The 27,004-nt window shown below is 40.4% G+C and overlaps 1 protein-coding gene across 1 annotated transcript in view; it reads left to right on the top strand.

Moving 5' to 3' along the window:
- Positions 1-27,004, top strand: part of col7a1 (collagen, type VII, alpha 1) — a 79,075-nt gene that overhangs the window by 19,936 nt on the left and 32,135 nt on the right. The window contains exons 3-43 of the mRNA XM_079682257.1: positions 5,993-6,066; positions 6,188-6,368; positions 7,723-7,879; positions 7,980-8,073; positions 8,185-8,343; positions 8,464-8,621; positions 8,924-9,053; positions 9,482-9,601; positions 11,215-11,370; positions 11,573-11,692; positions 11,788-11,931; positions 14,073-14,189; positions 14,687-14,833; positions 15,103-15,228; positions 15,327-15,473; positions 15,817-15,939; positions 16,349-16,615; positions 16,755-16,898; positions 17,020-17,151; positions 17,316-17,462; positions 17,831-17,962; positions 18,040-18,189; positions 18,283-18,419; positions 18,511-18,637; positions 18,731-18,874; positions 20,383-20,552; positions 20,752-20,793; positions 20,936-20,962; positions 21,046-21,090; positions 21,366-21,485; positions 21,568-21,639; positions 22,026-22,061; positions 22,141-22,194; positions 22,382-22,456; positions 24,372-24,485; positions 25,618-25,644; positions 25,749-25,802; positions 25,913-25,984; positions 26,068-26,127; positions 26,528-26,563; positions 26,645-26,689. Of these exons, the coding sequence (XP_079538383.1) occupies positions 6,003-6,066; positions 6,188-6,368; positions 7,723-7,879; positions 7,980-8,073; positions 8,185-8,343; positions 8,464-8,621; positions 8,924-9,053; positions 9,482-9,601; positions 11,215-11,370; positions 11,573-11,692; positions 11,788-11,931; positions 14,073-14,189; positions 14,687-14,833; positions 15,103-15,228; positions 15,327-15,473; positions 15,817-15,939; positions 16,349-16,615; positions 16,755-16,898; positions 17,020-17,151; positions 17,316-17,462; positions 17,831-17,962; positions 18,040-18,189; positions 18,283-18,419; positions 18,511-18,637; positions 18,731-18,874; positions 20,383-20,552; positions 20,752-20,793; positions 20,936-20,962; positions 21,046-21,090; positions 21,366-21,485; positions 21,568-21,639; positions 22,026-22,061; positions 22,141-22,194; positions 22,382-22,456; positions 24,372-24,485; positions 25,618-25,644; positions 25,749-25,802; positions 25,913-25,984; positions 26,068-26,127; positions 26,528-26,563; positions 26,645-26,689 (4,572 nt within the window). The 5' untranslated portion in view covers positions 5,993-6,002. The remainder of the gene's footprint in view (positions 1-5,992; positions 6,067-6,187; positions 6,369-7,722; positions 7,880-7,979; positions 8,074-8,184; positions 8,344-8,463; positions 8,622-8,923; positions 9,054-9,481; positions 9,602-11,214; positions 11,371-11,572; positions 11,693-11,787; positions 11,932-14,072; positions 14,190-14,686; positions 14,834-15,102; positions 15,229-15,326; positions 15,474-15,816; positions 15,940-16,348; positions 16,616-16,754; positions 16,899-17,019; positions 17,152-17,315; positions 17,463-17,830; positions 17,963-18,039; positions 18,190-18,282; positions 18,420-18,510; positions 18,638-18,730; positions 18,875-20,382; positions 20,553-20,751; positions 20,794-20,935; positions 20,963-21,045; positions 21,091-21,365; positions 21,486-21,567; positions 21,640-22,025; positions 22,062-22,140; positions 22,195-22,381; positions 22,457-24,371; positions 24,486-25,617; positions 25,645-25,748; positions 25,803-25,912; positions 25,985-26,067; positions 26,128-26,527; positions 26,564-26,644; positions 26,690-27,004) is intronic.

Genomic DNA, 27,004 nt, shown 5'->3' with positions numbered 1-27,004 from the left:
TTATAGGGCTATACTCCTGGCTGCTACACCATGATGCTGCACAAAGGAAGGGCATCAACTCCTTCACTTCCTCCTCTGCCTTCTCTGCTTTTATTTATTTATTTATTTTTTATTTAACCTTTATTTAACCAGATAAAAAGCATTGAGATAAAATCTCATTTACAATGCTGACCTGGCCAAGAAGGCAGCAACGTTACACATAACACATAACACAAACACATAAAATACAGAGAACATAACTAAGAAAACAAAAGATGAAAAAAGCAGTTACTACAGTGTGCACATTAGGACAGTAAGAAAGGCACTACTTATAATTGCAAGAGCAGCTGGCGGTAAGGACTTCTGACAACTTCAATTTAAAACATGCTATAGAGACAAGTGCCGTCAGTTTGAGGCGTGATTGAAGGTCACTCCAAGACCAAGGACCATAATAAAAGATACTCCTTTTTTCCAGCCTCAGTCCGCACAGCAGGAACCTGGAACCGTATCCAGGCACTGGATCTGAGGTTGTAAAAGTCACAAACTGGAGCAAATCTGGCACATATGTACAGTGGAAGCTTTCCTAAAATGGCTTTATACATTAATAAAAACCAATGCTGCATCCTACACATAGTGAGTGAGGACCATCCAGTTAGGCTATACGGTGTGCAATGATGAGTCCTATAGGGTGCATTTGATATATAACGCAGTGCAGCATGGTAGAGTGGGTCAAGTTTGGCCAAGACAGTGGGACAGGCAAATCTATAAATGGTATCACCGTAGTCCAGCTGGGACAGGAATAAGCCAGAGACCAACCTTTTAAAGGATGAAGTTGAAAAACAACACTTAAGTCTGTAAAGGAAGCCAAGAGTGAATTTCAATTTCTTTGTTAGAACTTCAATATGGTGTTTGAAATTCAGAATATTGTCCAACCAAAAGCCAAGATTTATGTCTCCTTGGTTTCAATTGTCTGTTCCACTTCTAAGTGCATCCATGTTTTGCTGTGGTCTGTCTCTCACGCAAAGCCGGGATATAATTCCATTGACATTGACCTTTTAATGAATGGCTCAAAAGCCTTTAGCATGAATTATTAGACCCTTCCTCTCTGCCTCACCTTCAGTACCCCCCTCCTCATCTTTTCATTCACATTATCAATGAAGCCATATGTTCCCTTTCTTGCGTGCCACTCGGGTGCGATATGGACTGATCCCAAGTGTGTCATCCAGAGGACTGTTGCTGATTACTGGGTCTGTTTGATGTTTTTCGAAGGGAACATTTTCTGTTAACCATAATAGAACATTATTTTCAGAGGGGTACTTTTAAATATTGTTGTTTCCTTCACAATGTCAACAACAATGGGCCTTTTTATGGAAAAGTTCTGGGTGTTTTAAGTGTTTTCCTGTGTTTATCTTTGGAATAGACTAGCTGTAAACTAGGGGATTTTAAACGTTTTTCTTCATTCATTTATGTCTTTGACAGAGATACCCTATTGATAAATGCAATAACTTCCCTAATTTATTCCATCTGGCTATTGTAAATAGTAACACAAAGCTTGTAAAAAAGGAGGATAAGATTAGTGGTTCCTTTGAAACTTGTTCCAACAAGAGTTCACAGAATATTTTTAAAAGCTGACTGCTTTTAGTACTTTTGTTTAGCTTGGATGAAGAAACTGACTTAAAGTTCATTATTGAAGGAAGTGAGGCATGCTGTACTTGACCTGAGGGTACAGGTCAAAGGTGAATGACCAGTCAACTTGTTTTTGACCCCCAGACAGACTCAGAGTAAGTCTCTTCTGTTCTTGCCACCAGCAGCTTTTGTTATCCAAGTACCCAACATTCTGGTGCGTGAGCAGATTTGTAGTAGACTTTGGTAATTTACTGTGGCACCCCACCCTACTATGACCCTACATCCCCCTGTCCATGTGTGTCAATTTCTGTCCCCTGATGACTGATGTTATGCTGAGAGTAACTGGCTCTTACCCAATCCTGCACTGTGGCCCGCCGCCCCCCCTGGGAGAATGGCATCTCTACTAAACCACAACTCTGTGATCCTGCCTGAGCCGAGCTTTCAGAATGCAGCCTCTGTACTGCTCCCACCAGATTCGGTGGGATGAGTCCAAAACTCTTTTTCTTCTTCTCCCCGCAAAGTCCTTTTCTTCCTCTATCTATGCCCTTGTGACAGGTTGTTTTTTCCCCCACACCCAGTCCTCACTTGACTACTGTTGATGGTGGCATTTAGCTGCACTTTGATACTAAACATTGACCTTTTAAACCCCTGTGTTTTGTTTAATTCCCAGGTGGCCTATGGTGGGTGGGGCTATAAAGCAGTTACTTCCTTCTTTAAACAATTCCATGTGTGGAGGCCACCCTAGGAATGTACTTGATTAATGTATTTGCATATGCTGTAATAAAACATGACTTTATCAGCAAAGGATGTTACTCCCACAGTACTCTAACTTTAGAAAGGGGCCTTAATTACAGTAGGGTTTATGGGTATGTTGTGTGAGTGACAGGAAGAGAAAGCTTTCAACATATACCGATACCAATTTGAGTTTCCAGCAGTTTTTTGATGGCTCACGTAATTAGTGCCTTTTAATTATCATCTGTTAAGTAAGTCAAGATGCAATTGCTCAGAAAAGGCTGTGGGTATGGACTTTGGTCTCAAAACCTTGTTGACATAATGAAACCAGAAATACAGTATGCATGGTTTCATTAGATTACAGTAAATTAAAATAACATCAAAGGTGAACATGCTGATGTGGCTCGTCATGAGCTAATCGTACCTTATTTAATTGTATTGCCGTAGAAGTCTGAGAATAAATACTTACAAAAAACGTGAATGAGCATTACATTTGGAACATATTAAGCTTAATTAAGCCTTTTGAGTTTGGTAAAAACAATTGTTGGTTTTGTGGGCTTTGCATCTTAAATCAGGAACACACATTCATGGCTAAGTATGAGCTTCTGGCTTGAGGAAATGTCTAGAAGTCTTGAACAAATATAATAAAATGGGAAAAGGCCAAGAGATTCTGGTGTATTTTTAGTCATAAGGATTTTTAGAGTTTGATAATGAGTATTCACTGTGTCTATGCTCAGTACACAATGTATGAAAGTACTTTTATAGAAAAACCCAAGTCCTACTAAAACTTTACTAATAGAATAGTTTCAACATTTTGGGAAACTTGCTAATTTTCTTTTTTAGAGAACGATAGATTAGAAGATTGATCCCACACTCACATCTGTGGGTCAATGTAAAGCTACAGCCAGATGACATTTAGCTTAGCTTAGCATAAAGATTGGCAAAATGGTTGAAAAAGCAAGACTCTGCCCAAAGGTAACAAAATCCAGCTGCCAGAACATTCACAAATGAACATGTTGTCATATATTGTTTGTTTAATCCATGCAACAACTATAGATAAACAATTATTTGTTATGGTTTTATGAGGGGTTGTGTGCCAAACTATTTCTTGGCCAGGTGCAGGGATTAAAACAACATTTTCTTTTGCTTCACTTTTTGCAATAATATCAAACTGAGATAGCAGTGTCTCCCTGTTTCGAGTCATTTTGCTAAGCTAACTTGGGCCGTGTACTGCTATGTATGAGACAGATGTGACAATGGTGTCAATTTTCTCATCCAACTCTTAGAAAGAAGCCAATACATGTTTCTCACAAAATGTGAAACTATCCGTAACAGCTATTGTATAGCCATAGTATTATAGTACAGCACTGCAGCAAGAGCCCTTTTTTCTGTCTGCTGGGAATGTTTTGGGCAATGAAAATGACCACATTCCAGATGATGTTGATTTTCCTTGCATTCCTTTACACGCTCAGAAAGTCACATATGTCTGATGTTGTCATGCTGCTCTCTCTTATACATTTTGTTTCATCAACTTAAGTGGTTTCTGGTGGTTTTGATCCTGACAATGTTTACTGTAGCTACCATAGCTCTACAGAGTAGATCAGAGGTTTTGTCCATTGGCTCAACATCTGTCACCTATTTGCAGTAGCCAGTGCCACTGTGTCTTGCATTACCTCTATGAATAGGTGATTGTGTATATAGGTTGTTATGGAAAGAAGTACCCCACATACATATCGGATTCCACTTATCAGATGATTGCTGTCACAGAAATTGGCTGAGATTGATAGTTTAGCTCCTAACTTGTGAGCAGTGGATAGCGACACTGATGATGTGTAAATGTGACACAGGCCAAAAAGAAAATCTACATGTGAAAGTCCTGGACTGTCTTATTGTTTGCACCAAATAATGTAAAAATTCAGTTTCATAATAACACAGTTGCATTCTTTTCTGGCTTTTGCACTCCAGACATATAGTAGTACATTCTTATGGAAATATGGTGCATGCAGTGCATGACATTTTAGGACATAAATGTGTGACGCTAAGTATAATGTAAATATATCACATTGTTAATATTTGCATCTGACATTATACAGTTTAAACGCAACAAATACAATACAAGTAATGAAAAGTAAAACATAAGCAGATCATTTTCATCATTACATTGCTCAATGTGTTTCCAACATACATGATTAAGTGTTTGCGATGTTTACTGTGTTGCATTGTCACAACAGTGCATGATGGACAATGTAGTTCTGTTTTGGCAATTAAGAAAATGAATTGTTAAATATGTGGGGTGTTGATTTCATACTCACAGATCACAATTGCATAAACATATTTTATCAACTTGAGTGTCGGGTTGAAGGTCAGGGAACATTTGTTTATGCGTATCTGGTATTTGCAATTAATTTGGATTTGTCCACACATGCATTGTTTGTATTGACACAAAGTTAATGACAAGAGTTACAATAATATTTTCCCTGGCTTCAGTGTGCATATTTTGAGGTCATTATCCATTGTAATTTGAAGGTCTTATTAAATTCATCATAACAATATATTATATTGTAATTTCGAATCAGTAAGCCATCCTAACAGGTGCTAATGTTTGTTTTGGTTTTATTGTAATTAATCAATTTCATATTCCTGCCTTAACTTGTACTAGAGGCTCTGATTTGGGTATTTATGCTAGTGTAGGAAGTAGGAACTATTTAGTCTGAGTAGTTTTACAATGCTAACAGTGAACATGTAACATGCAAACATGACTTTCACCTAAAGCATCTTGTCAAGTTTAACTAATAAAAGCGAAACACTTGGTAGTCAGACAAACATTTAGATCAAGAAAACAAAGTGTTCAATGGGAGGTTGGCAGGCATATAGGCGTATATATCAAAGATGCTAGGTGGTTCAGAACAGGTACAGGCAGGAACAATGGCAATAACTCTAAAGAAACATGGAGACTGTGACAAATAACAGGGCTTAACTACCCTCAACATAGGCTGTGGAACAAATGACATGTGTAATGCAGCTGAACAGGAACGTAATAACATTAGGAGCCTCAAATAAATTAAAAACAAATATGACTATCTGACATCACAAACTGGAAGATTGACAATAATGTTGACTTTGACATTTTGATGATTGTGATGAATATTATGGATGGCAACATTTGATCTGAAAGAAGAGGGTTCCAACAGAGACGACCTGAAGCCACAAGGAAAGAAGGAGTATTAGTTCAAACAAAAACAAGGCGGTCTAACCCTGCAAGAATGAATAATTAAAAAATGTTTTCAGGTTTATTTATTTTGTAAAACATTTGGTTCCCAATCAAATGTATTTTTCTCCATTTACCGGTACTACTTTGATGGTCTCAATGAGTAATTTTTTTTTAATTGTTATACATTAACAAAATGAATGATAAAAAAACAACATATAGGTACATACTGTAAAGGTCTTTCTTCAAAGTTTGTACACCCATTCGATACAATGTAATTCAAAAGGGGGCTTCAATTAAATGTGTATGAAACAAATGCTGCTATTAACAGAAAATGTAATATAACTATAAAGTTACAATTTTGTAATTTGGTCAGACTGTTTTGCATTGAGTTCTGATGGTTTCAGACATGATAAAACAAGTGTAATCTACTCTCTTTGTGCCCAGGTTTGTGAAGATGGGGACCTGGTTTTTCACTGTGACTGTCCTGCTGTTCTCCATGAAACAGGCTGAAGCTCATGGTAAATATAAATCAAATGATCCTCCCAACTACCACACCAGCTCCAATTTTCCTCCTCACGTGTTTGTTTGAATACAAAAAGTGTGTTCTCTCATGTATTCTTCATCCCTCTGTATTTTCAGGCAGGTGTAATAAAGTGCAAGCAGCAGATATTGTTTTCCTGGTTGACGGGTCTTCCAGTGTTGGCCGAGCAAACTTTCTTCTGGTGAAAGGCTTTATGGCTGGAATCGTCAAACCATTTGCCAGCTTTGTCAGCAAGACAGGGATACGGTTTGGTGCAATACAATACAGCGAGACCTCCAGGTGACTGAAAGGATTAATATTCACAAACATTCATATTCATTACTAGGGATGTAACGATATCAAAAACTCACAGTACGATAATATCGCGATAACAAGTCCACGGTATGGTATTTATCGCGATATTGAAAAAGAAATTAAAAAAAAAAATTCAAAGACTTTTGGGGGAAACATTTAGAATTATTTTTTTTTACTTGAAAAAATGTTCTTTATTAAATAATAAATCTGATTTGTACAACATTTTAGTAAGATAGTAGTATTTTAAAGTGTCGAAAACAAAGTGACAGTAACAGACTGGAACAAGAACAACCAGTGTTTTTTGAACTACTAGTACTACCAAACAAAGTAGGCATTTTCTTTGTGCCACTGCATCTCACAAATAAAGAAGGACATTTAATAATCAGACCCTGCAATAAAATAAATTAATTTTTCACTTTATTTGTTCAAGTAACTCAACTCAAACTCACTAACTCACTCACTCAGCATCATCAGACAGGTTTTTTTTTAGGAATATGAGCATGTCCAAATTTCCAGGTAGAAGCTGGGATGTTTGGGCATTTACAATATCCCCTGTTTTGGAAAAAAGTCTCTCGCTTGGTACTGATGTTGCTGGGACAGCAGTGGTCGTGTTAACCGATTTTCTTTTTTAACAATGACTGAAAAATCTGTCATTTTGACAGATTACAACAAACTCGGAACGGCGCCAAAGTTTCCCCGCAGCGAGGCTCTGGTGTTTGCTGATTTATGCATGCCCTCCAAAAGGAAATGATATCCTTTCCAAACCGTACTTTGCCGTACGATCCTGTCTTTCAAAATGAAGGACAGCGAAAAGGTCTAACGCCACCTCTGTGGGGCAGAGAGATATGCTTTGACCATGGATGACAGCAGTGGGTAAAACCGTGCATTATCTCTCCACCACGTCAAAAGCAATACCGTTATTGGTAAGAAGGTGAGGCTTATTGACAGGGCGAGATATAAATATACTGTTGGTACTTGTCAATGTCTCTAGGTATGTACATGTAGCCCTGTAAATATGATGTCCTTTTGTGTTATCTGTTGTTTTATGTTCATGTTGCAACCTACTTGCTGCCTTGTTGGACAGGTCTCCCTTGAAAAAGAGATCGATGATCTCAATGGGACCACCTGGTTAAATAAAGGTTTAAAATAAATAATAATAATTAACCATGTAATATCGCGGTAGATTTTGTTAGTCTCACGACGGTATTGAGACGTTTATTTATCGCGATATTCGGTATATCGTTACATCCCTATTCATTACTCTTCTGTACATGCAATGACAAATGATCCTAAAGCAGGTGCAGCATTATGTATTTAATGTAAATGTATCTCCCTCCAGAGTTGAATTTACATTTACTACCTACCTGGATGGCACTGATCTGATCAACGCTGTGGAGGATCTGAGCTATAAGGGTGGAAACACACACACTGGTGCTGGTCTCAAGTTTGTTGCAGATAACTTCTTCAATCCCACGTCGAGTCGGGTTGTCCCAAAGGTCTGAGGAGCAGCCATTCTTAGGACTTTTGTATTTATAAAATTGCATACTTAACATAGTGCTTTTTGTGTTTCTTATTCCACCTGTGGGTACATTTCAGATCACCATCCTGATCACAGATGGGAAGTCACAAGACAAAGTGCAGGAACCAGCACAGAAGCTCCGCAGTCAGGGAGTTCATGTGTTTGCAGTCGGTAAGTGTCTCACCTAGCAGTGCCTCTGCAAAGCAAAGCAATTGGGATTTTATTTTACACTCAAGCAACATTGATTTCTCTTTTTTTTTTAAATGTTCTGTGTTTTGTTAGGTATAAAAAGTGCAGACAGGAGTGAACTGTCTCAGATCTCCTCCCAGCCCAGCAGTGATTTTATATCCTTTGTTGGGGACTTTAAGCTGCTGAACACTCTTCTTCCTCTTGTGAGCCCTCAACTGTGTACCAAAGCAGGAGGAGTTTACGCTAGTGATGGTATGTAGGTCATGTGGGTTACCTTAAAAAATGTGGACTCAGACTTTATTGTCACATTGTAAACCTGCATTTAATTATATCTATGTTTCAACCTGCTTCCACCCTCTCCTCTACTTTCAGAGGCGTTTTCTGGTCCGTCAAACATTCAGTTCACAGGCCAGACATCTGATACTCTAAGGTTTCGCTGGAGTGCAGCGGTGGGTCCTTTGAGTGGCTATGTGATCCAGTATGTGCCACTCTCCGGCTTGGGTCAACCTATCACAGCAGACATGCGTCAGGTAAGTTCAGCTGTTGAAAGTAAATTCCTGACACCTGGAGGTGACACGCACAAGTTTTTAATTGCAGTTTAAGAAGCCAAAGTCAATCGTGCTTTGCAAGAGAAACACATGCCTTCAGGATTGGTATAAACATGTCTTTGGGTGGATCTTCTTTATGTAGATGCTGTTGGGATTAAAACTTGGCAGAGCGAAGAGTAATATTTGCTTATCCTGGCAGACATAATACAAATAAAAGAATTTCATGTCTCACCCGTCTAAATTAGTCACTAACTTCGCAAAATATCCTCTGTCTATCCCCGCAGGACACTGTCCCTGCCAGTCAGAGGACGTTTTCCGCACGAGAGCTGAGGTCAGGAACCGACTACCTGGTGACTGTCATTGCCCAATACCCAAACAGTTTGGGGGAGTCTGCTTCTGCCAAACAACGAACAAGTAAGTCAAATGTGAAGAGCCAACAGCTTTGGGTTGTGAGGTTAATCACCAGTCACTCAAAGCGTTCACGCCCTAAATTATGCATAACTTTAAGCCATAATATAATTTAACATGTGAATTTTGTAAAAAATGAACCCCAATACAGTTTTAATAAATGGAAGTAGAGGCTATAGGTGCATTTATGATTTCATGTACTATTCTGTTCATATTTGTGTTTCTGCTGTAATGTTGGGAATTTTAACATGGGGGTCTTTGGGGATTGACGCTCTTTTAGTGCCGGCATAAAGTGGCCATTTGAGTAATGCAGTTTTTGTTGTACATCTGCATTTTCTCTCGTCTTCAACACCTCTCCCACACAAGAAAGAACCCTTAATGTTTCATGTGTCACCGTCATACATCTGCAGTGCCCTTTTTTCCTCTTCACAAAGGATCTTTGCCAGGGGTCACCAGTCTACGCCTGGCTCAGGCAGGCTTCTTCTCGCTCGCTCTGGACTGGGGTCAGCCTTCGACTCCTGTGCAGGGCTACAGACTCACTTATGGACCACAAGGTCAGAAACACAGTCCCTTTTATTTAGTTTAGTTGAGTTTATTTGTAATAAGTATGTTATCTCTGTCTAACATACTTTCTCTTTCTCTCTGCCTCTCATCTGATTGACTTAGAGTGCATTAGCAACTTCTCTCCTCTTTTTGGCTTGAAAAAACAGACATTAAGTACCTGTGTTGTAACACAATCATCTTTTCACAAAAAACTATTTTGACAGAATGAATGATTACATTTCAAATGAAGGAGAAAAGAAGCTGTAGCAGTCGATAGCAGTTAACCTTTTGGCGGCAAGTTGGAAACATGTTGAGAATGTACAGCAGTCATAGCTGAGGAAACATGAGCTTTCTAACAGCTTACCACCCTCAGGCACCGACTGTTTGCAAGGATTTTCCTGCAAAATCATTACCTAAAATATATAAAAGTATATTCATCATCACCAAACTTTAAATACGGATAGATGGTGGAAACCTTCACTTATGTTACATATTGTCAGTAATTTTGTCCTTAAATGTCTAGAGACAGGGTGTGGCATAGATTATAACAGTGTCAAGATGTCTGGGTTCCTATGCTTTGATTCAGGAGAGAAAAGTAGCCCCTGAGGGCTCATACAAACAGTTTCTGCATCCAAACATGTGGCAGGAGTGCCAGTCTCACATGGTGCTCCTCTTCTGACTAGTTAGGCCTGAACATGTGTGAGAGTATTTAAATGAGGACTCTGTGTATCCTGTAATGAGTGGTGTGAAGTTTCTACCTGTTACTATGTCTGCCTGTACTTGCACTGATAACTCCAGCGATCAAAACTGACACTAAAAGACACACACACACACACACACACACACACACACACACACACACACACACACACACACACACACACACACACACACACACACACACACACACACACACACACACACACACACACACACACACACACACACACACACACACACACACACACACACACACACACACACACACACACACACACACACAGCTGGCTCTGACAAGCTCTCTATAGTTGGCTTGCTGCCAAACTTATAGGTGAGAATTAGGTAACCTTAATGAATTGAGGTCACATATTTTCTTAGCTAATATATCGTTTAACAATCTGTACACTAGGGATGCAAAGATCCAACTTTTTAATTCCTGATGCTGATGAGTATTGGCCCATCCTGACTTCTGATCCAATACCAGTCTTACATTTTAAGCTTTATGCCTCACTGTGTGAAAGTGACTGTGATCATGCTCATTGTCAAAGGCATCATCAGGCTTGACCTAACTAATGCTTACTTAATTTCGTAACAAAAAGGTTACAATTAGAAACATGGATACATTTTTACTGAATTGTTATTTATTATTAAAATTATAAATCATCATACAGAAAAATGACAAAAAATCTTCAAAATGAACATGAATTCAAGTGTAACTCCTTTTAATGCAGCAACAAAAATAAACTGACACATTTTTATTAAAATTGGCCAAGTATGTCATGTTAGTATTGTTGCATTCCTAATAAACAGTATATTTTGTGCTTGCAATTAGTGAAGTAATTATTATTCGGCATCCGCCACCTCACTTCTTACACTGTCTTTTATGTGTTTTTTGGAAGAGCAGGTCAGCCCGCTGCTCAGCTGTTGGAGCGGTCTCTGTCTGCAGACTCCACTTCTGTCACCCTGGAGTCCCTTAAGCCCGACACAGAGTACGTCGTCAGCCTCTACCCTCTTTTCCCCCGAAACTCTGCAGCCCCCTCCATCCTCAACGCCCGCACACGTGAGTCCCCCCCTGTAGCCTGTTATGAATGCCTTTGGTACTGTTATATGAAGATTTAAGTTGTAATTTGATCATAATCAGCCAACTCAATATAATACAGACATTGAAAATATAGTGATACTGTCTCCTTGTGGTTGGAATGTGTTCCAATACAATTGGCAAATATTAGTGAATGAGTGTTCATGTTTTTGCATGTGTTTAGTGCGCCTTGAGGCAGTGGAGCAGTTGTCAGTGGAGACGAAGTCAGAGAGCAGTGTTCATGTGCGGTGGAGAGGCGTTAGGGGCGCGCGGGCCTACCGTCTGGTCTGGGGGCCTTTCACAGGTCAGGACAAGGCTCACACACACAATTAAAAAAAAACACTTTCCTTTCTGACAGTCAGTATTTACATATATCATTTTTCCTTCCCCTTCACCAAGGACGAAATGTCGAGACGGTGGAGGTTACTGAGGAGTTTCACACTTTGTCCAGACTGCAGGCCGACGCTGAGTACATCGTCACCATCATCCCGCTGTACGAGGGCATCAACGAGGGTACTGGAGCAACGACCAGGTTCAATACAGGTAGGTGTAGTCAGTAGTTTATCAAAGCACCAAACAAATGGTCTCTGTGTTTGTTGCCCCGTATTCCCTCTCAAAACTCGCATATGCATAAACAAAATCAACAAAAATGCCACGTATTGTGTCCTTTTGGTCTTCCTGAAATGAGTGATTGTAGTAAAAATAATGCTTTTTGAATAGATGGTTGCTTCAGTTGTGCCCTGCTAAGCACAGGGACAGAAAGAAGAGATGAAGTAGATGGCCAACAATCTTCTTTTCTGATTGTCTCTCTCCTGAAAACCGTTCTATGTTACTGCTTAGCTCTTCTTAAGGAACATTTCAATCACACCTACACACCCGTTGCACACACACCATCTGTCTCTCGTGAGTAAGGCCCATATGGTGTCACTTCAGTCGGACCGGTGTTATTTGAATGAAGTTCTGAGTCACCGCAGCGTCAATGCACTGAACAGGAAACCTTGTGTTGCTAAATCCTGCTTTCAAAGAAGTAGAATGTATACAGTGCTGTGTATACTGTACACCACAGTACCTTGTGTGTTTGTTCCTGTGTAAACCAGAAGAGTGACTATTTGTGATGTCTGCGGTTTGTGAGAAATTGTCTGTCCCTTCATACATTCAAAGCATTGAATCTTGTTTTAGAAAAGACCACATTGAATAAAGCCTTTTATACTATATTTATTTGCAACTTTATTGTTGATATTTGTATTTATAACATTCTCTCAGATGTAGGATCCCTCACATTAAGTCCCAAACAATATATTTGAGACTGCATGACATTTAAGGTTTTAGTAAAAATAATTGTAATGGATTTTTATTTTTTTGTCTTCCTCTTCACCACTTTACCACTTCAATAGCTTTGTATGGTGTTCAATCCAATCTGTTACGGTGTAACATGTTGAATTTGTTAGTGTATGTACATCACCAGAGGCCTGTTGCTCCGCGGCTGGTCTGACTTTGTTCTCTGACCTCTGTGCTCCACACTGACACCTGGTACTTTTTTGTTGATTTGTTGATATATTTACTACATGAACATGAAAAGACCCTTAGGCAAAATACAGTATCAGAGAGAAAGTGCTCTCAGGTCTGACCTGTGTGATATTTTTTGTCCCAGACAACATTTCTTTAAAGCAAGTCAACTATACCTGCAGCTTAAGGGCCGAGGAGTTGAAATCATAAAACTTACTAACTGTATTTTTTCGCTTTCAGTGAAAGATTATGGGCAACTCCTCAAAACAGCAAAACAATTTTTTAATGTCAATTAGCAACAGATTCTTGAACCCTTAGGCAGGTTGTGTATGTTAATAAGTTAAAATGCTGCCTCTGGATGTAATAATGGTTTGGAAGGGTTTCACAGTGGGATGTATATTCAGGATAACTGTGTCAGTCATATGTTCAGCTATAGTTATATTTCCATTGACACCCTTATACAATCTATTACACATTTTACATAATGGCCTTCGTAAGACTAACGTAAGACAAGATGCCATCATATTTTGGATATGTCATGATATACAAACTACAGAAGGATGAAGATGATGATTTGATTAATTTCATTCTTTTAGGAAATATCCTTTTAAAGTAACCCAAATGATCACATTTTAACCAATGTTTTTAAGTTAGACATTTTTTATTATTTGATTGGACTTATTTCATTGCATCCATTTTGGTTTGTCTGTACAGTAGGAGGAACTTCCTGTTTAAAAGCAAGGAGTAGGAGCCTCTCAGGGTTAGACCGTTGTTGAAGTTAGTTAAGTTCAGGTTCAGGCCAACCTGCCAAGCCTATTTTGGTTTTGTTTGACTTTTAGATTTCATTTTCTGTATATGTTTCCTTTCTGTATATTGTTTGGTTTTCACAACCTCACCAAAACCAGCCAGCTTTTTGGTTTTGTGGAAACTTTAATTAAAATGTACAGCTGATGAAGACTGACTGACCTTGACATTTAACTGATTTAGACTGAAGCCTTGCACTAGCTAAAGGAGGGTCAACACTTCTTCACAGAACAGGAACTGTGGAGTTTTTACCTCATCACATTGAAAATAAGGCATTTCAATCAATTTTTCAATGATAAGTTGATGGAAATCTAACTTTACTTATGGCATATCACAAAATCACATACATATGATATATCATGTGTGTCCCTCAGGGCGCCAGGATCAGCAGGTGCTCAGAGCAGCCATCACCAGCCCCTCCACCATCCGCCTCACCTGGAGAATCATTCTGGCATCTCGGGGGTACCGCCTGGAGTGGAAGGAGGGGGAAGGTCTGTATGCATGTCATCTGTCCCTTTTGTAGTTGTTTGGTACATAACATGTAACATTGTATAGTTTTCAGGAGGACTATTGCTAATATGACGTTTTTATTATCATCAAAAGCGGTATGAAATAATGCAGGCTAACAATAGCTAAATCTAAAAGTATCATGTTGATGCAAAATGTATTTGTTTTAAAATAAACATAAAACACAACTAAAATAGAAAACATTAATGCTAAATGCAGTTTTCATACTGTACCTTGATGACTTGATTTTTAGTTTGATGGCTGAAATAAAACAAAAAAACCGATAAAATCAAAATGCCAGCTCTTTCAATTTGTATATACTGATAGTTTAGGTATATCTTGAACAATGCACTAGTTCTGTTTTTTTCATAAATGTACTACACTTGCATTTAAATGTGAAACCCTGTGTTAAAGAATAGTCATACATTTTCACATCCTTGAACAAACCCACTAATATCCAACCATGTGGCTTCCTCTCCAGGAGGCCAAATCCAGAGCCTGACCTTTCCTAGAACCACGACCAGCTATGAGCTAACAGGCGTTCAGCCCAAGACAGAATATATCATGAACCTGTACACCCTGTTTGATGGTCGTGAGGAGGCCACACCTGTCTCCACCTTAAGCAGAGGTCAGTAACTCAGCCTTGGGGAACAAAACTCATTATGGATTGATTGATGGTTCATTAATGTGCTGGGGTTGACTTCCAAGATTGGTTCAAAATGTTTTACTGTAGAGATATTAACATTTTGTTGTTGGGACGGCTAAAGCTCCATCGGTGGAGCTGGCAGCTTTTATTCTGTTTCTACAATAAAGGCACTGGTTGCCATTAATACAATCTTGAATTAAAAAAAAAAGTTAAATGTTTAGCTGAGTGTCGCAAATCCTCTGGTGTTTAAGAGGAACAGCCAGTGGGGAGGGTCTCCAACCTGAGAGTTGTGGAGTCCCTGGGCAGTACCGTCCGACTCGGCTGGACGGGAGTAGCCGGTGCCACGAAGTACCGCATCATTATCCTCGACAAAGCAGGTACACTGGTTAATTTTAATTAATTATTTAGATCTTGTTAGTGCCTGACTATGGATAAAAACAGACTACTACAACTGGTGTTTTTCTTGTCATGTCAGGGGGATCAGAGGAAATCCGGAATATCCCTGGAAACCAGACAACCCTTGACCTCAGAGACCTGACGATGGGAGTGTCTTATGGGGTCAGTGTCACAGCGCTGGTGGGAGAAAACGAAGGAGACCCAGTCACTGTCTACATCAAACCAGGTGTGTGGTGCAGTGACCGTGCTGCTCGTAGCTTCATCCTGTTGTCATGTTCCTGTAACTGCCCAAAAGCAGATTTGCAAAACACCCCTTTAATTGTATTAAGAATTAATTGAATTAACCTTCTGTTCTGTATTTTGACATACATTTGCTGAACACTGCACATTTTTAAAGGCTGTTCATAGATACTGTAAATTGTATTATACATACCTGCGATGAATGTACATTTTAAAGCCCATAGCTGTCTTCTTGTTGTCTTACTTCAAGTAAATCCTCAGACTTGCTTTCTTAAAAAGCTGAATACATTGAATTTTGCCACATGAGACCTGTACACCTTTCATTTCAGAGCAAGGTATTGGCAGAGTGACTAGCATCAGGGTGACAAACGCCAACAGTCGGCGAATTCGAATAGCCTGGACAGGTGCTGCTGGGGCAACGGGTTACAGGGTTACCTGGAGACAAGGCAACAGTAAGTGTTATAATGTATGTTTTCAATGTGTTTGTGAGTGTATCCTTTTTAAACTTGTATCAATGTATTTGTATGTTTAAGGTCAAAATGAAGATCAAAGTCAAAAGTCAAAGTCAACTTTATTGTCAATCTTCCAGTTTGTGTGTACAGACAGAGAGATCGAAATAGCGTTTCCCACAGTCCCGAATATAAAAACAAATGTATATAAATATATGTATGCAAATATATTATATATATATATACATACGTATACACAATCAAAGACACATTTGTACATGTGCACACATAGCAAAAGCTGTATTTCGTCATTAATCTTTAAGAAACAGATTTTGAATCTGACTGATTTATATCTTTACTTAGTATTCAGTTTTTGTGCATCATTTGTATTCCTTTTGGTTCTGCCTTGCAGGTGGAGAGCAGTCCCGTATTCTGGGGGCGGAGGTCACATCCTTCACCATGGACGGCCTGCAGCCGGATGAGGATCTGGTAGTTGGGGTTGCGACTGTGGTTGACCAGCGTGTTGGAGAGGTGGTCACACTGACTGCTCGGACTAATCCCAACGGGGGATCGGTGGCTGGCCTTCGCATTGTTGACTTTACACCTCAGGGGATACGCATTGCATGGTCACGTTCCTCCCGGGCAACTGGTTATAAGGTCACTTTGCGCAATGATGATGGTAAGCAGTGATTAGCAAGTCAAGCAATATGAAGAATAGTAAAAGCTTAGTTTTTAGATATTGTTATTAAAACCTATGTATCTTGAGTTAGAGGAAGACATCTAAATGTTCATTTCTCTGCCATGTTTTGCTTTTGCAGGAGTTGAAACAACTCGTAATTTGGCCGCTGATGTTTCTTCTTACACCATTGACGGACTACAGTCAGATTCATCATACACTGTATTAGTTTCTTCACTGACCGGCTCTCGAGAGGGGAGTCCTTCCACCCTGAGTTTCACAACAGGTACCACACTGAATCAAATGCATATTATTGCTTTTGTCTAGAGTGCCTTTTGGGAGAAACTTGGCTATGACTAGTGTAGTACAAAATAAAATAACTGACTGTTTCCTGTTCTGACCACCAGAGTCAGATAATTCTGTGATTGGGACTGTGACGTCACTGCAAGTCCAGGAGGCTCGTGGAGAGGTGGTCCGAGTCACCTGGGTTGGTGTGCAGGGAGCAACGTCTTACCGTGTGTCTTGGAAGAGAACAGATGGTAGACCTATAGCTTGACATGTTTTTTGGGGGTTAAAATCCCATATACATCTCACAAAGCATCAATTTGACTTGAAAAAATAAGTTGCTTTCTATTGTGGTGGGTGATTTATTGCAGCCAGACTGTATTACACTAGTCACTGTTGCGACTATGTGCTGCTGTAGGTGGTGAAGAGAGGAGTCAGCTGGTGGCGGGAGATGTGACAGCAGTGGATTTAGACCGGTTGGACCAGGGAGCCCAGTACGAAGTGCGGGTCATGGCTTTAGTTCAAAACAGAGAGGGAACCCCCGTGTCTGTCAGAGTCACCACACGTGAGTCCTGTCTTTCTTTACTCAGACATTATCTTATCATTTTTTAATGCTTAAAATATCCAGCCAAAGTGTGTCGATGTAGAAAATAAAATAAAGCATCTAAGTACAGCAACATTTAGAATTAGCTTTAGAATATAATATACAGTATATTGCATTTTAGGCCTCAGTAATATCTTGTTTAATGTAAAATGTTTCTTGCCAACATTCAGTGACTTAGTAAAACCTTGAAAGTCACTGTCAAGCCTGGGAATACTGTTTGTCTTGTGTGCCATCGTTTAATATATCTGTAAATCTTGGGTTCCAACAATTATATTTGTTGAAATGTCTTATGCAATTGAAATGCTGCTTCTCTATACCGGTGTATACAGCTGGTTCCCCCTCCCCCCCATCACGTACCACAAGTTTACGAGTTGCGGAGGTTACCAGGGATTCAGTGCGGCTTGGCTGGACTCCACTTCCTGGCGCCACAGGATATATTCTACGCTGGAGAGACGAGAGAGGTGAAGTGTTGTAATTAATTTTTTTAAGACTATGCCTGCTCTTCAGTCCTATCATTATAACTGTTCACATCTCTCAGACATTGGTCCAGGCTTGTCTGTTACGCTCCCCGCTGCATCCAACTTCTATCAGGTGACTGGGCTGCGATTGGGCCGTGGTTATCGTTTCACCGTGCTGCCCACTTTTGCAAATGGATTGGGAACAGAGAGCTCTCTAGATGAACGCACTGGTAACAAAGCCGCACATCCTGTTTTATGTACTTACCATACCCATTGACACATTTTCATACCTGACTTACCTCTACAACATTGTCTTCTCACAGTGTGTGTGGGCGGACGTCTGGACGTGGTGTTTGTGGTTCCGGCATCTACGGATCGGAGTAGCCTCGCAAGACCACTGCGTGAACTCCTCGCAAGTGCAGCAGGGTCTCTCAATACTATTGGAGCCCGGGACTCTCAGGTACTGCCCTTAAAATAAATCTTAAAACAGGCAGTGGAGAAAACACCTTCATCTGCTGCCAATATTCAGATGTATTTTCTGCCTATTTCAGGTGGGAGCTGCAGTATATGGCTACAGACCCAAAACATGGTTCCCCCTTAGTCGCCATAGCAGGTATGACACACTTCTTCAACAGATCCAGTCCACACCATTTGATGAAAGCCCGGGAAATAACATTGGTCAGTTTTTTTCTCTGTTTGATTACCTTTTCTGTACAAACAGCTTGATATGTTTGTGTTAAGAGTTGTGATATGGTGTGTCTCCCTCTGCAGGTGAGGCAGTGACCTACACCAGGCAATACCTGCTGACCCCCTCAGTTGGACGGAGACCGAGGGTCCCTGGTGCTGTCGTCATCATCGCTGACAGAAACTCAGCTGACAATCTGACTCTGGCAGCCCTCGGTCTTAGGGCTACAGGTGAGAGGACCAAGAATCAGACACACAGCATTCATCTGTGAATGTGAAATGTAGTGTTTGCTTTACCTGAAGGTATGTGACCACCTGCACCAGAAAGATCACTGCAGTTGGTTTCATCTGGACAATTTATTCTTAAGATTTCCGCTAGCAAGTGTATGTAACTTGAATTAAAAATGTAAATTAAAAAAACAGCCATAGCTCTGTGATAGATGTCCCCTCGGGAACACAAATCTATTTTTTGGAGAGATGCTCCGATCGATCGGCCGTTATCGATCGGTGCTCTCTATAAAGGCCGATCAGGAGAGCCGAGCATATGACGTAAAATACATGACACTTTTCTCAGTGCGCGGCAAAACAAGCTCGCATAAATGGCTTCACCAGTTTGGCAGTATTTTAAGGTGTCCGAAAAAGACAATAAAATTGCGGAATGCAACGTGTGTGAAGCAGAAATCCTGCAGCTCCGCCCGCACTGACGGACCGGTGAGCGGAGCGAAACACACACTTCAAGTTAGACCTAACACACTTAGCTATTTTATCTACCTCTGGAACTAGCTAAACTAGCTATAAATATGTTTATTCTTCACTGTCGTATCATTCATTACTGGATCAGTGAGCTGCATGAGACAGATACTGACGGGCTGTCAGGGAGGGGGAGAGGAAAAGAGAGCACTTCCACTTATTTCTCACGTGTTATTATCCAAAGTTAATGTAAACTTGAATAATGTACTTCATTCAAATGTAATAATTATGTTGGTATTTGTTTGTGGAAGCGCATCATGTATTGAAAAATTCATCTGAACTTTTCGATCCGTTACGATTATAAACTGAAGCAATATAAAAATGAGCCCCATTAAAGGTAGGGTAGGTAAGAATGGAGAAACCAGCTCGAGTGCGCTAGAATTTGAAAGAAAAAAAGATCTGCCCCTTCCTTCAGACTTCCTTACAGAGCCCCTCCTCCAACACACACGAACACGCACATGACCAATGAGGGCACGACATAAGTTTGTGCACGAGATGGAAGGCTGACAGGCAGGTAGGCCATCCAGTTATTTTAGCCGGGCCGGCTCAGATGATTGGTTGTGCTTTTTGCAGCGCCACGGCTTCCACAGATTACATTTTTTTATGTATTTATTGTCAAAGCATTTAATATATTCATTGCTATCGGGATGTTAAGAGCATTCCATGTAATATAACAAAAAGTGTTTCTGAAGTGAATTACCTACCCCACCTTTAACTGAGTTTTAAACATCACTTTAAATGGAAGCTCCCCATAGCCCCCACCCACCCGATCGGATCGGTGATCGGTATCGTCCGATACTGATTCCGGAGATCGGCCCCAAAATTCCCGATTGGAGCATCCCTCATTTTTTGTACGGGTGTCTTCGTCTGAACTAACAACAAAACTGAACTACGGTATATGTAAAAAAAAAAAAACACACATATTAGACATACAAATTCAAAAGTCTTCCTCCTTCCTTGTGTGTGTGTGTATGTGTGTATGTGTGTAGGTGTGACAGTGTTAGCTGTAGGTATAGACCAGGCGAACACAGAGGAGCTGCGTCGGGCCGTGACGGACGGCAGCACCCAGAACATCCTTTACACCCGTGATGCTGCCCAGTTGGACACCCTACACACTGACCTGGCAGACTTGCTCTGTGGCATTGCCAGAATACCAGATGTAAGAAGAAACTATGTTTTATTGTTCTTTTTTATTCCCAATATTGTGTAAATACAATAGTGTGACTCTCTTGGACATTGGTTCCAACAAATGTTGTTCATGGTATTTTGTGACTTAGCATGGAATCTAAATACAGTTATACATGAAGATAAAATACAAAACCCTCTCATCTCAGCCTCATTTTTCTGTCCTTGTTTAGGTAGGTCCAGGTCCAGAGCAGTGTACCGTTCAGTGCCCTCAGGTGAGTTTTCTAAATATACTTTTGTACAAAATCACGTGATAATAATGACAGCTTATTGGACTAGAAACATCTTTAAAGACTTTGTGACTCCTTTTCCCTACTGTATGATTTCTAAATGGATATTTTTTTTAATTCCCTTTAGGGTGAACGGGGATATCCCGGTGGGACGGTAAAGAGCAGACTTTTGATAAACGATTTAGCACTTTCCTTTTTATTCGCTTTTAAATGGCATGTTTATGTTTGACTCCACAGGGTGACAGAGGCAGCGATGGCACAGATGGACGCAAGGGAGATCCTGTGAGTCCTTTATTAACAGTTGCCTCTTAACAGCAATCTACTGAATTTCTTTCCATACTAATGTTGTGGCGTGTGTGTGTGTGTGTGTGTGTGTGTGTGTGTGTGTGTGTGTGTGTGTGTGTGTGTGTGTGTGTGTGTGTGTGTGTGTGTGTGTGTGTGTGTGTGTGTGTGTGTGTGTGTGTGTGTGTGTGTGTGTGTGTGTGTGTGTGTGTGTGTGTGTGTGTGTGTGTGTGTGTGTGTGTGTGTGTGTGTGTGTGTGTGTGTGTTTGCTTTAGGGTCGTGATGGTCTGCCTGGGAGGGAAGGCCCCATAGGACCTGAAGGTCGCCCAGGTCCTCCAGGTCAAACCATCACCGTTGACCCCTCAGGGGGGGGGAAAGGAGAAAAGGGAGAGAGGGTGAGTACAGCTGAGGTTATTTAAAAGCTTGACAAACTTCCTAGTGAGAAAAATGGTAACGAGGAGTCTGTTTCCTGATCAGGGTTTTCCTGGCATTGATGGAAGTCCAGGGTTGCCGGGACGACCAGGTTCCTCTGGAAGTGGAGGGCTCCCGGTGAGTAAATATCATGTTGGTTAAAAACAGAATAACATAGAGTAGCCTATATGTGTGTGATTGGGTTCAACAGATAGTAGTTAAGTAGTTAGTTAGATAGTTTTGGGGGAATTGTAATGTTTCCTTAGGACAGAACTGGTGTCGAATTATTATTATTATTATTATTATTATTATTATCTCAAACAGCAATATGAGGCGACCTTAGGTCATTTGTAAATCTTTGGTATGAAATAATCTAATTATGATCACATAAACTAAAAGCAAGTAAAGGAGGAGGGTAAGGCATCACCATGTTCAAACTTTTGTCTGAGGCGAGGCCCACTGTCTCAAACTTTGAAAACCTTGTGCATAGAGGTAACAAAATTATGCTGTTTTTGTGTCTTTAGGGTTCGCAGGGCATACCTGGTATACGAGGAGATCCAGTGAGTACCTTGTTCTCCTAAAAAGTTGTAAATTGGATATTTGAATATTGTGACTACATTTATTTTTCTCTTGATGTAGGGTCAAATAGGTGGGACTGGGTCACTAGGACCAACGGGCGCAAAAGGTGAAAGGGTGAGCTGAACAATCATTTTCATCTTTTTCCAGACCCACCTTACTAGGATTTATTAATATTTATTGAATCACATACAATTATTTATTTGTGCGAGTTTGAAAGAGACAGAAAAAAAGTAATGGGCCAATCGTGTGTGTGTGTTTGTGTGTGTGTGTGTTTATGTATGTTGCTTTGCTGATGCTTCAGGGAGAACCAGGCTCAGCTATATCAGGAGGGGGTCTTCCAGGGAGGAAAGGAGAGCCAGGCCTTCCGGGAATACCGGTAAGAAACAAACTGTTGTTACTCTGACCCCATCCCACCTATGCAGAAAGATCTTTATATCTAAGTACCTACTGCTTATTTTATCATAGCTTCAATTCTGTATTTTGTCTATATGTTAATATGTTTAACGTTTCCTGTCTGGAAGGGATGTGATACATTTTAGCTTGCCCTTTTTAATAGCAGTTCAATTAATAAAGTTTTTTCTTTTCCATTATTTTTATACTATATGTGACCCGCTCTATCGAAATCAGTCGGAAGTCGCAACGGCTCATTTCAAAATAAACGTGGATTTGCATAAAAAAATAGTTTTTCGGGGTTCGGGTGTTTTGTTTGATTTTAAATAAACAAATTCTTGGCTTTCAGAATGTGAAACTTTTATTTCCAAAATAACACGATAAATACATTTTTTAAGCTTGTAAAGGGAAGATGACAGCTCTCACTCGCCACTCTGCTGTTCCGCAGCGTCGCTCCCCCCCTCTCCGGCTGAAATTATGAATGTAAGGCGTATAGTAATCATAGATAACACGGCAGGTTCCGTTACAGTTTGTTTTCATTTGATTTCAAATAAACAAAGTCCTGGCTTTCAGAATATTAAACTTGTTTCGGCAAATTCAGATGATAAATACAACTTCGAAGCTTGTAAGGGCATAATTACAAGCGGAGAACGGAGTAACTTGACGTCACAGCAGGCATAACAACAGCCGGTGTTTCTCGTGAGTGTTTTCCCCGGTAAACAAACATAATACACACATACACACACACACTTGCGAGCTTCCCCCAGACCAGTAATCAAAACGAAAATATTTTCCCTCCGTACTACTTTGATCATTCACTCCGCTAATAATCAATCAGATCGATGGATTCCAGAGAAGAGGAAACTTTGTAGGCCTTTTTCTCAACATGATGACTCTGTGACAGTCATTACATAATGTGACATATTTTGCTTAAAGATCCCATTTCATGGCAATTTCTACTGATTATAATTCCATTGTTGAGGTCTACTAGAATAGATTTTCAATGTTCCAAAATCACCTTGGTTTCTCATACAGCATCTCTGTGTAGTATGTGTATTCACTCTCTGTCCTACACGCCTTGTTGGAGCTCCTGCCCCCCCCCCACCTCCCTATGAGCCCACTGTGCTCTGATGTGTGTTCATGTGTTACAATGGCGTTTGTTAGCAACCAGAAAATGACACCAGTAATGACAGACAGATGAGAATCCTGTGTAGGGTCTGGGTGCCGTGTTAGTGGGACGTTGCAGGGCTCGCTGCCCCGCACTTTGAGGCTCGAGGAGCGGACAGTGTGAGCTGGATTACTGGTGTCATTTCCTGGTTGCTGCGTGGGTCACAGTCACAGACCCCGCGGAATTCAGCCTGAGCACACACACAGGAGTGCGTGTGTGTGAAGCTCCACGGATTGGTCCATTTGGACCTAGGCATGATTACGTCACCATACTCGGGTAGAAAAAAATGAAAGAGAAATCTCCTACGAGGCGTTCTGGGGCAGCATAGACAGGTATTTTCTGTGTTCGAGTTTTACTCTCTATACAGGGTGTACTTTGAGGGTTTGTGACTTTGCAGACCGTTTCCATGGAGAAAAAGCTACATAACACACAAGGGGAAAAGGTAATAACCGGAAAAGCATGACATGGGACTTTTAATGTTTGGAGTACAAAAACAATCCTGATATCATTAGAAAGCTAGGAGTCTCCTCTTTCCAACAGTGTAAACAACTCAAAATGTGTCTTCGGGTCAATGCGACTGATTTCGATAGAGCAGGTACTGTATGTACTTTGTATGGGAACATTAAATTGTAAATACCCTTCCAACCAAAACCCTCTACAAAGCCTTGGTGTAGCTGTTGTTGATGTATTAAGTATTTGTATATTCTAACCATTGTTTGTGTTGTTTACAAAGGGTTCTCTTGGTCGGCCAGGCAGCAACGGCGACAAGGGTGGGCTCGGTGTTCCTGGGACACCTGGTCAGGAAGGTCGCTCAGGTTTACCAGGAACACCAGGACTCTCCATCAAGGTTAGCCTCACCCACTGCCCCCTGAAAGTATCTGTAGTTTGTATCAGCTCTCTGAGACTTTAGATGAAAATACACCTAATATAAACACCAGCAAAGTCACTCTATTAGCTCAGGATGCTGTAACAAATCCAAACACAGACTGTCTTTGATATGCCATGCTCATCTTCTGTCCTGATGAAGCTGTGTTAACCAATGTCAGATCATTGGGTGCTGTCAGCCCTTTGGCATTTTGGAGTGACGTATGGACCAGCTGTGTTTTAATTACCAATGTGATATTAATTGAAACAGAATTTCAAATGATTCCAGGCCATTTGGTACGAAAACATTTTGTTCAGTTTTTTTTTTCTCATTGAACTCTTTACAGACATTAACAAGAACACATGTTACAGTCTCACATGCACAATTATGTTTTGTATTAAACCAATTAAACAGAAATATCTTATTATCTAAAAATATGTTTCCCAAATGCACGATATCCAGATTGTTAAAATAACAGATGTGGTCTGTTATTTCAACAAATAATCTTCTCTTTTAGATTTCCAAATTCTGTAAAAAAAACCTCTTCTCCAGTTTTCTCTATTGAGACCTTAATGAATTCTCAAAGGAGTCTCTTGGCTCCATCCATTCCTCCAAGATGAGACTGTTGTTGTCAGACTCATACACATGGTGGCAGCATTGAGCCACTTGCTTATTTCTTTATTGGAAGCTCAAGCATTTACTGTATGTGCCAGGAATTTTGAGATTTTAGGATAACTTTTGTTACACAATATCATTTCTAATGCATGATTTTATAACTTTTTGTCCATCCTTTTTGAGAAAAAAGGCCTACATACAGACTTTACTTTATATAGTTTCCACTGCATCGAAAAGGTATTATAATATTTTTTAGAGACAGATACTGATTGTATAGGACAGATTATCTGGAAACTCATATGATTAGGATTATCAATTGTCACTCCTAGCGAACTATTACAGCTGTTTTAATTCCTCAGTAATAAAAAATAAAGACAAATGATTTATTACTATTTTGTCCCAAATTTCGATTTCCTTTTATTAGTTTGCCTTAACGTTGAGATACGTTTCCTAACAACAATATTAAGCACCCTTTTTGTCTTTCTTCCTCTTTCTGCAGGGAGACAGGGGTAACCCAGGAGATAGGGTGAGTCACACCACAGCATCACCTGCTCGTCCTCTCACTGCAGAAGTATCCCACGGAGCACCCGAGCATAATGATTCTCAGCTCTTATCTCTCTTTGCTGACAGGGACTTCCAGGAGTCGGCAGTGGGGTGGCCGTGAAGGGCGAGAAGGGCTCCCCAGTAAGCGCTGTCAATCACTGCCTATGTGCTGACATGTTGGGTTTGCAGATCTACTCTGAATGTGTGCATGTGTGGGTATTTTGCATTAACTAATTGCATTTTTTTATCAGGGTACTCCAGCATATGCAGGGACTCCGGGTCTTAGAGGGCTACCAGGTCCACAGGGCAGCAAAGGAGACAAGGTAGCTGCATATTGATTCAGTGAATGAGTGTTTGAGCATGTGAAGTGTTTAACCCAGAGTAATTGCTTATGGTTGCTTTTCAGGGTGACGGTGGTGATGGGAAGGCTGGACCTGCAGGCAGGCAAGGAGAGCCTGGGGACCGGGTAGGTTGAACACAGTCGTTGGCTGATGTCATGGTGATGAGTCCGGTTTTTGGACATAGCAAAAGACTAGAAAACCCTGACGGCACATACCTCTTCTACACCTCACCACATCACAACCACAAAAAACACAATGGCATAGCTAATACAATAATGAAATGAACATTTTGTAAAATAATGACTTGTGTGAAATTTGGTGGATCAAAGGTATCAGCTGCTTTTAAAATGGCCACGTGGTCTCGCCATCACAGTTCAAACTTTAGTAGACCATGGCCCTACTTTCCACCAACTATCACCAAAATATCTTCATTTTTGTTAAACAACATAAATACACAGCACTGAAACATAAAATCCTTAATCAGATAATAAATGTATGAATAAGCATTTTGCTCATGTCTTCCAGGGTCCCCGTGGGCCTACAGGAGAAACTGGTGGCAAGGTAAGGTAATGATAAGAAAATCACTTATCTTGTAAGCTTAAAATAGAAGAAATACCGTTCTCACTCTTTCCATATTGATAGGGTGACCGAGGACAGCCAGGTGAGGCTGGTTCACAGGGAGACAGGGTGAGTCCTTCGAGAAGAGTGAATCAGTCAAGGATGTCTGATTTTGAATGTGTGTGAGTTTGTGGAGTGATAGTGTGGGTTTTTAATAGATGAAATGAATGTGTTCCATATTCACAGGTAAGTACTTTGAGTCCCAACTAAAGGGTGCTGGGTGCCCTGTCCATCATTTTCTTATAAAGGAAATGCCACTGTGAATTCAATTGATCACATTAGACTAAAATAGCTTGTTTATTAAAATAAGAGAAAGATTCTTAAGTCTGTCATTCTGCAAAGTTGGCCCTTGGCAAAGCAAGCTAAACATTTCTGACGTTGTTA

This window comes from Notothenia rossii (genome assembly GCF_949606895.1).
Source record: "Notothenia rossii genome assembly, chromosome: 5".
Taxonomy (NCBI): domain Eukaryota; kingdom Metazoa; phylum Chordata; class Actinopteri; order Perciformes; family Nototheniidae; genus Notothenia; species Notothenia rossii.
The sequence above is the reverse complement of the archived record's forward strand: the minus strand, read 5'-3'. Positions and strand labels throughout refer to the sequence as shown.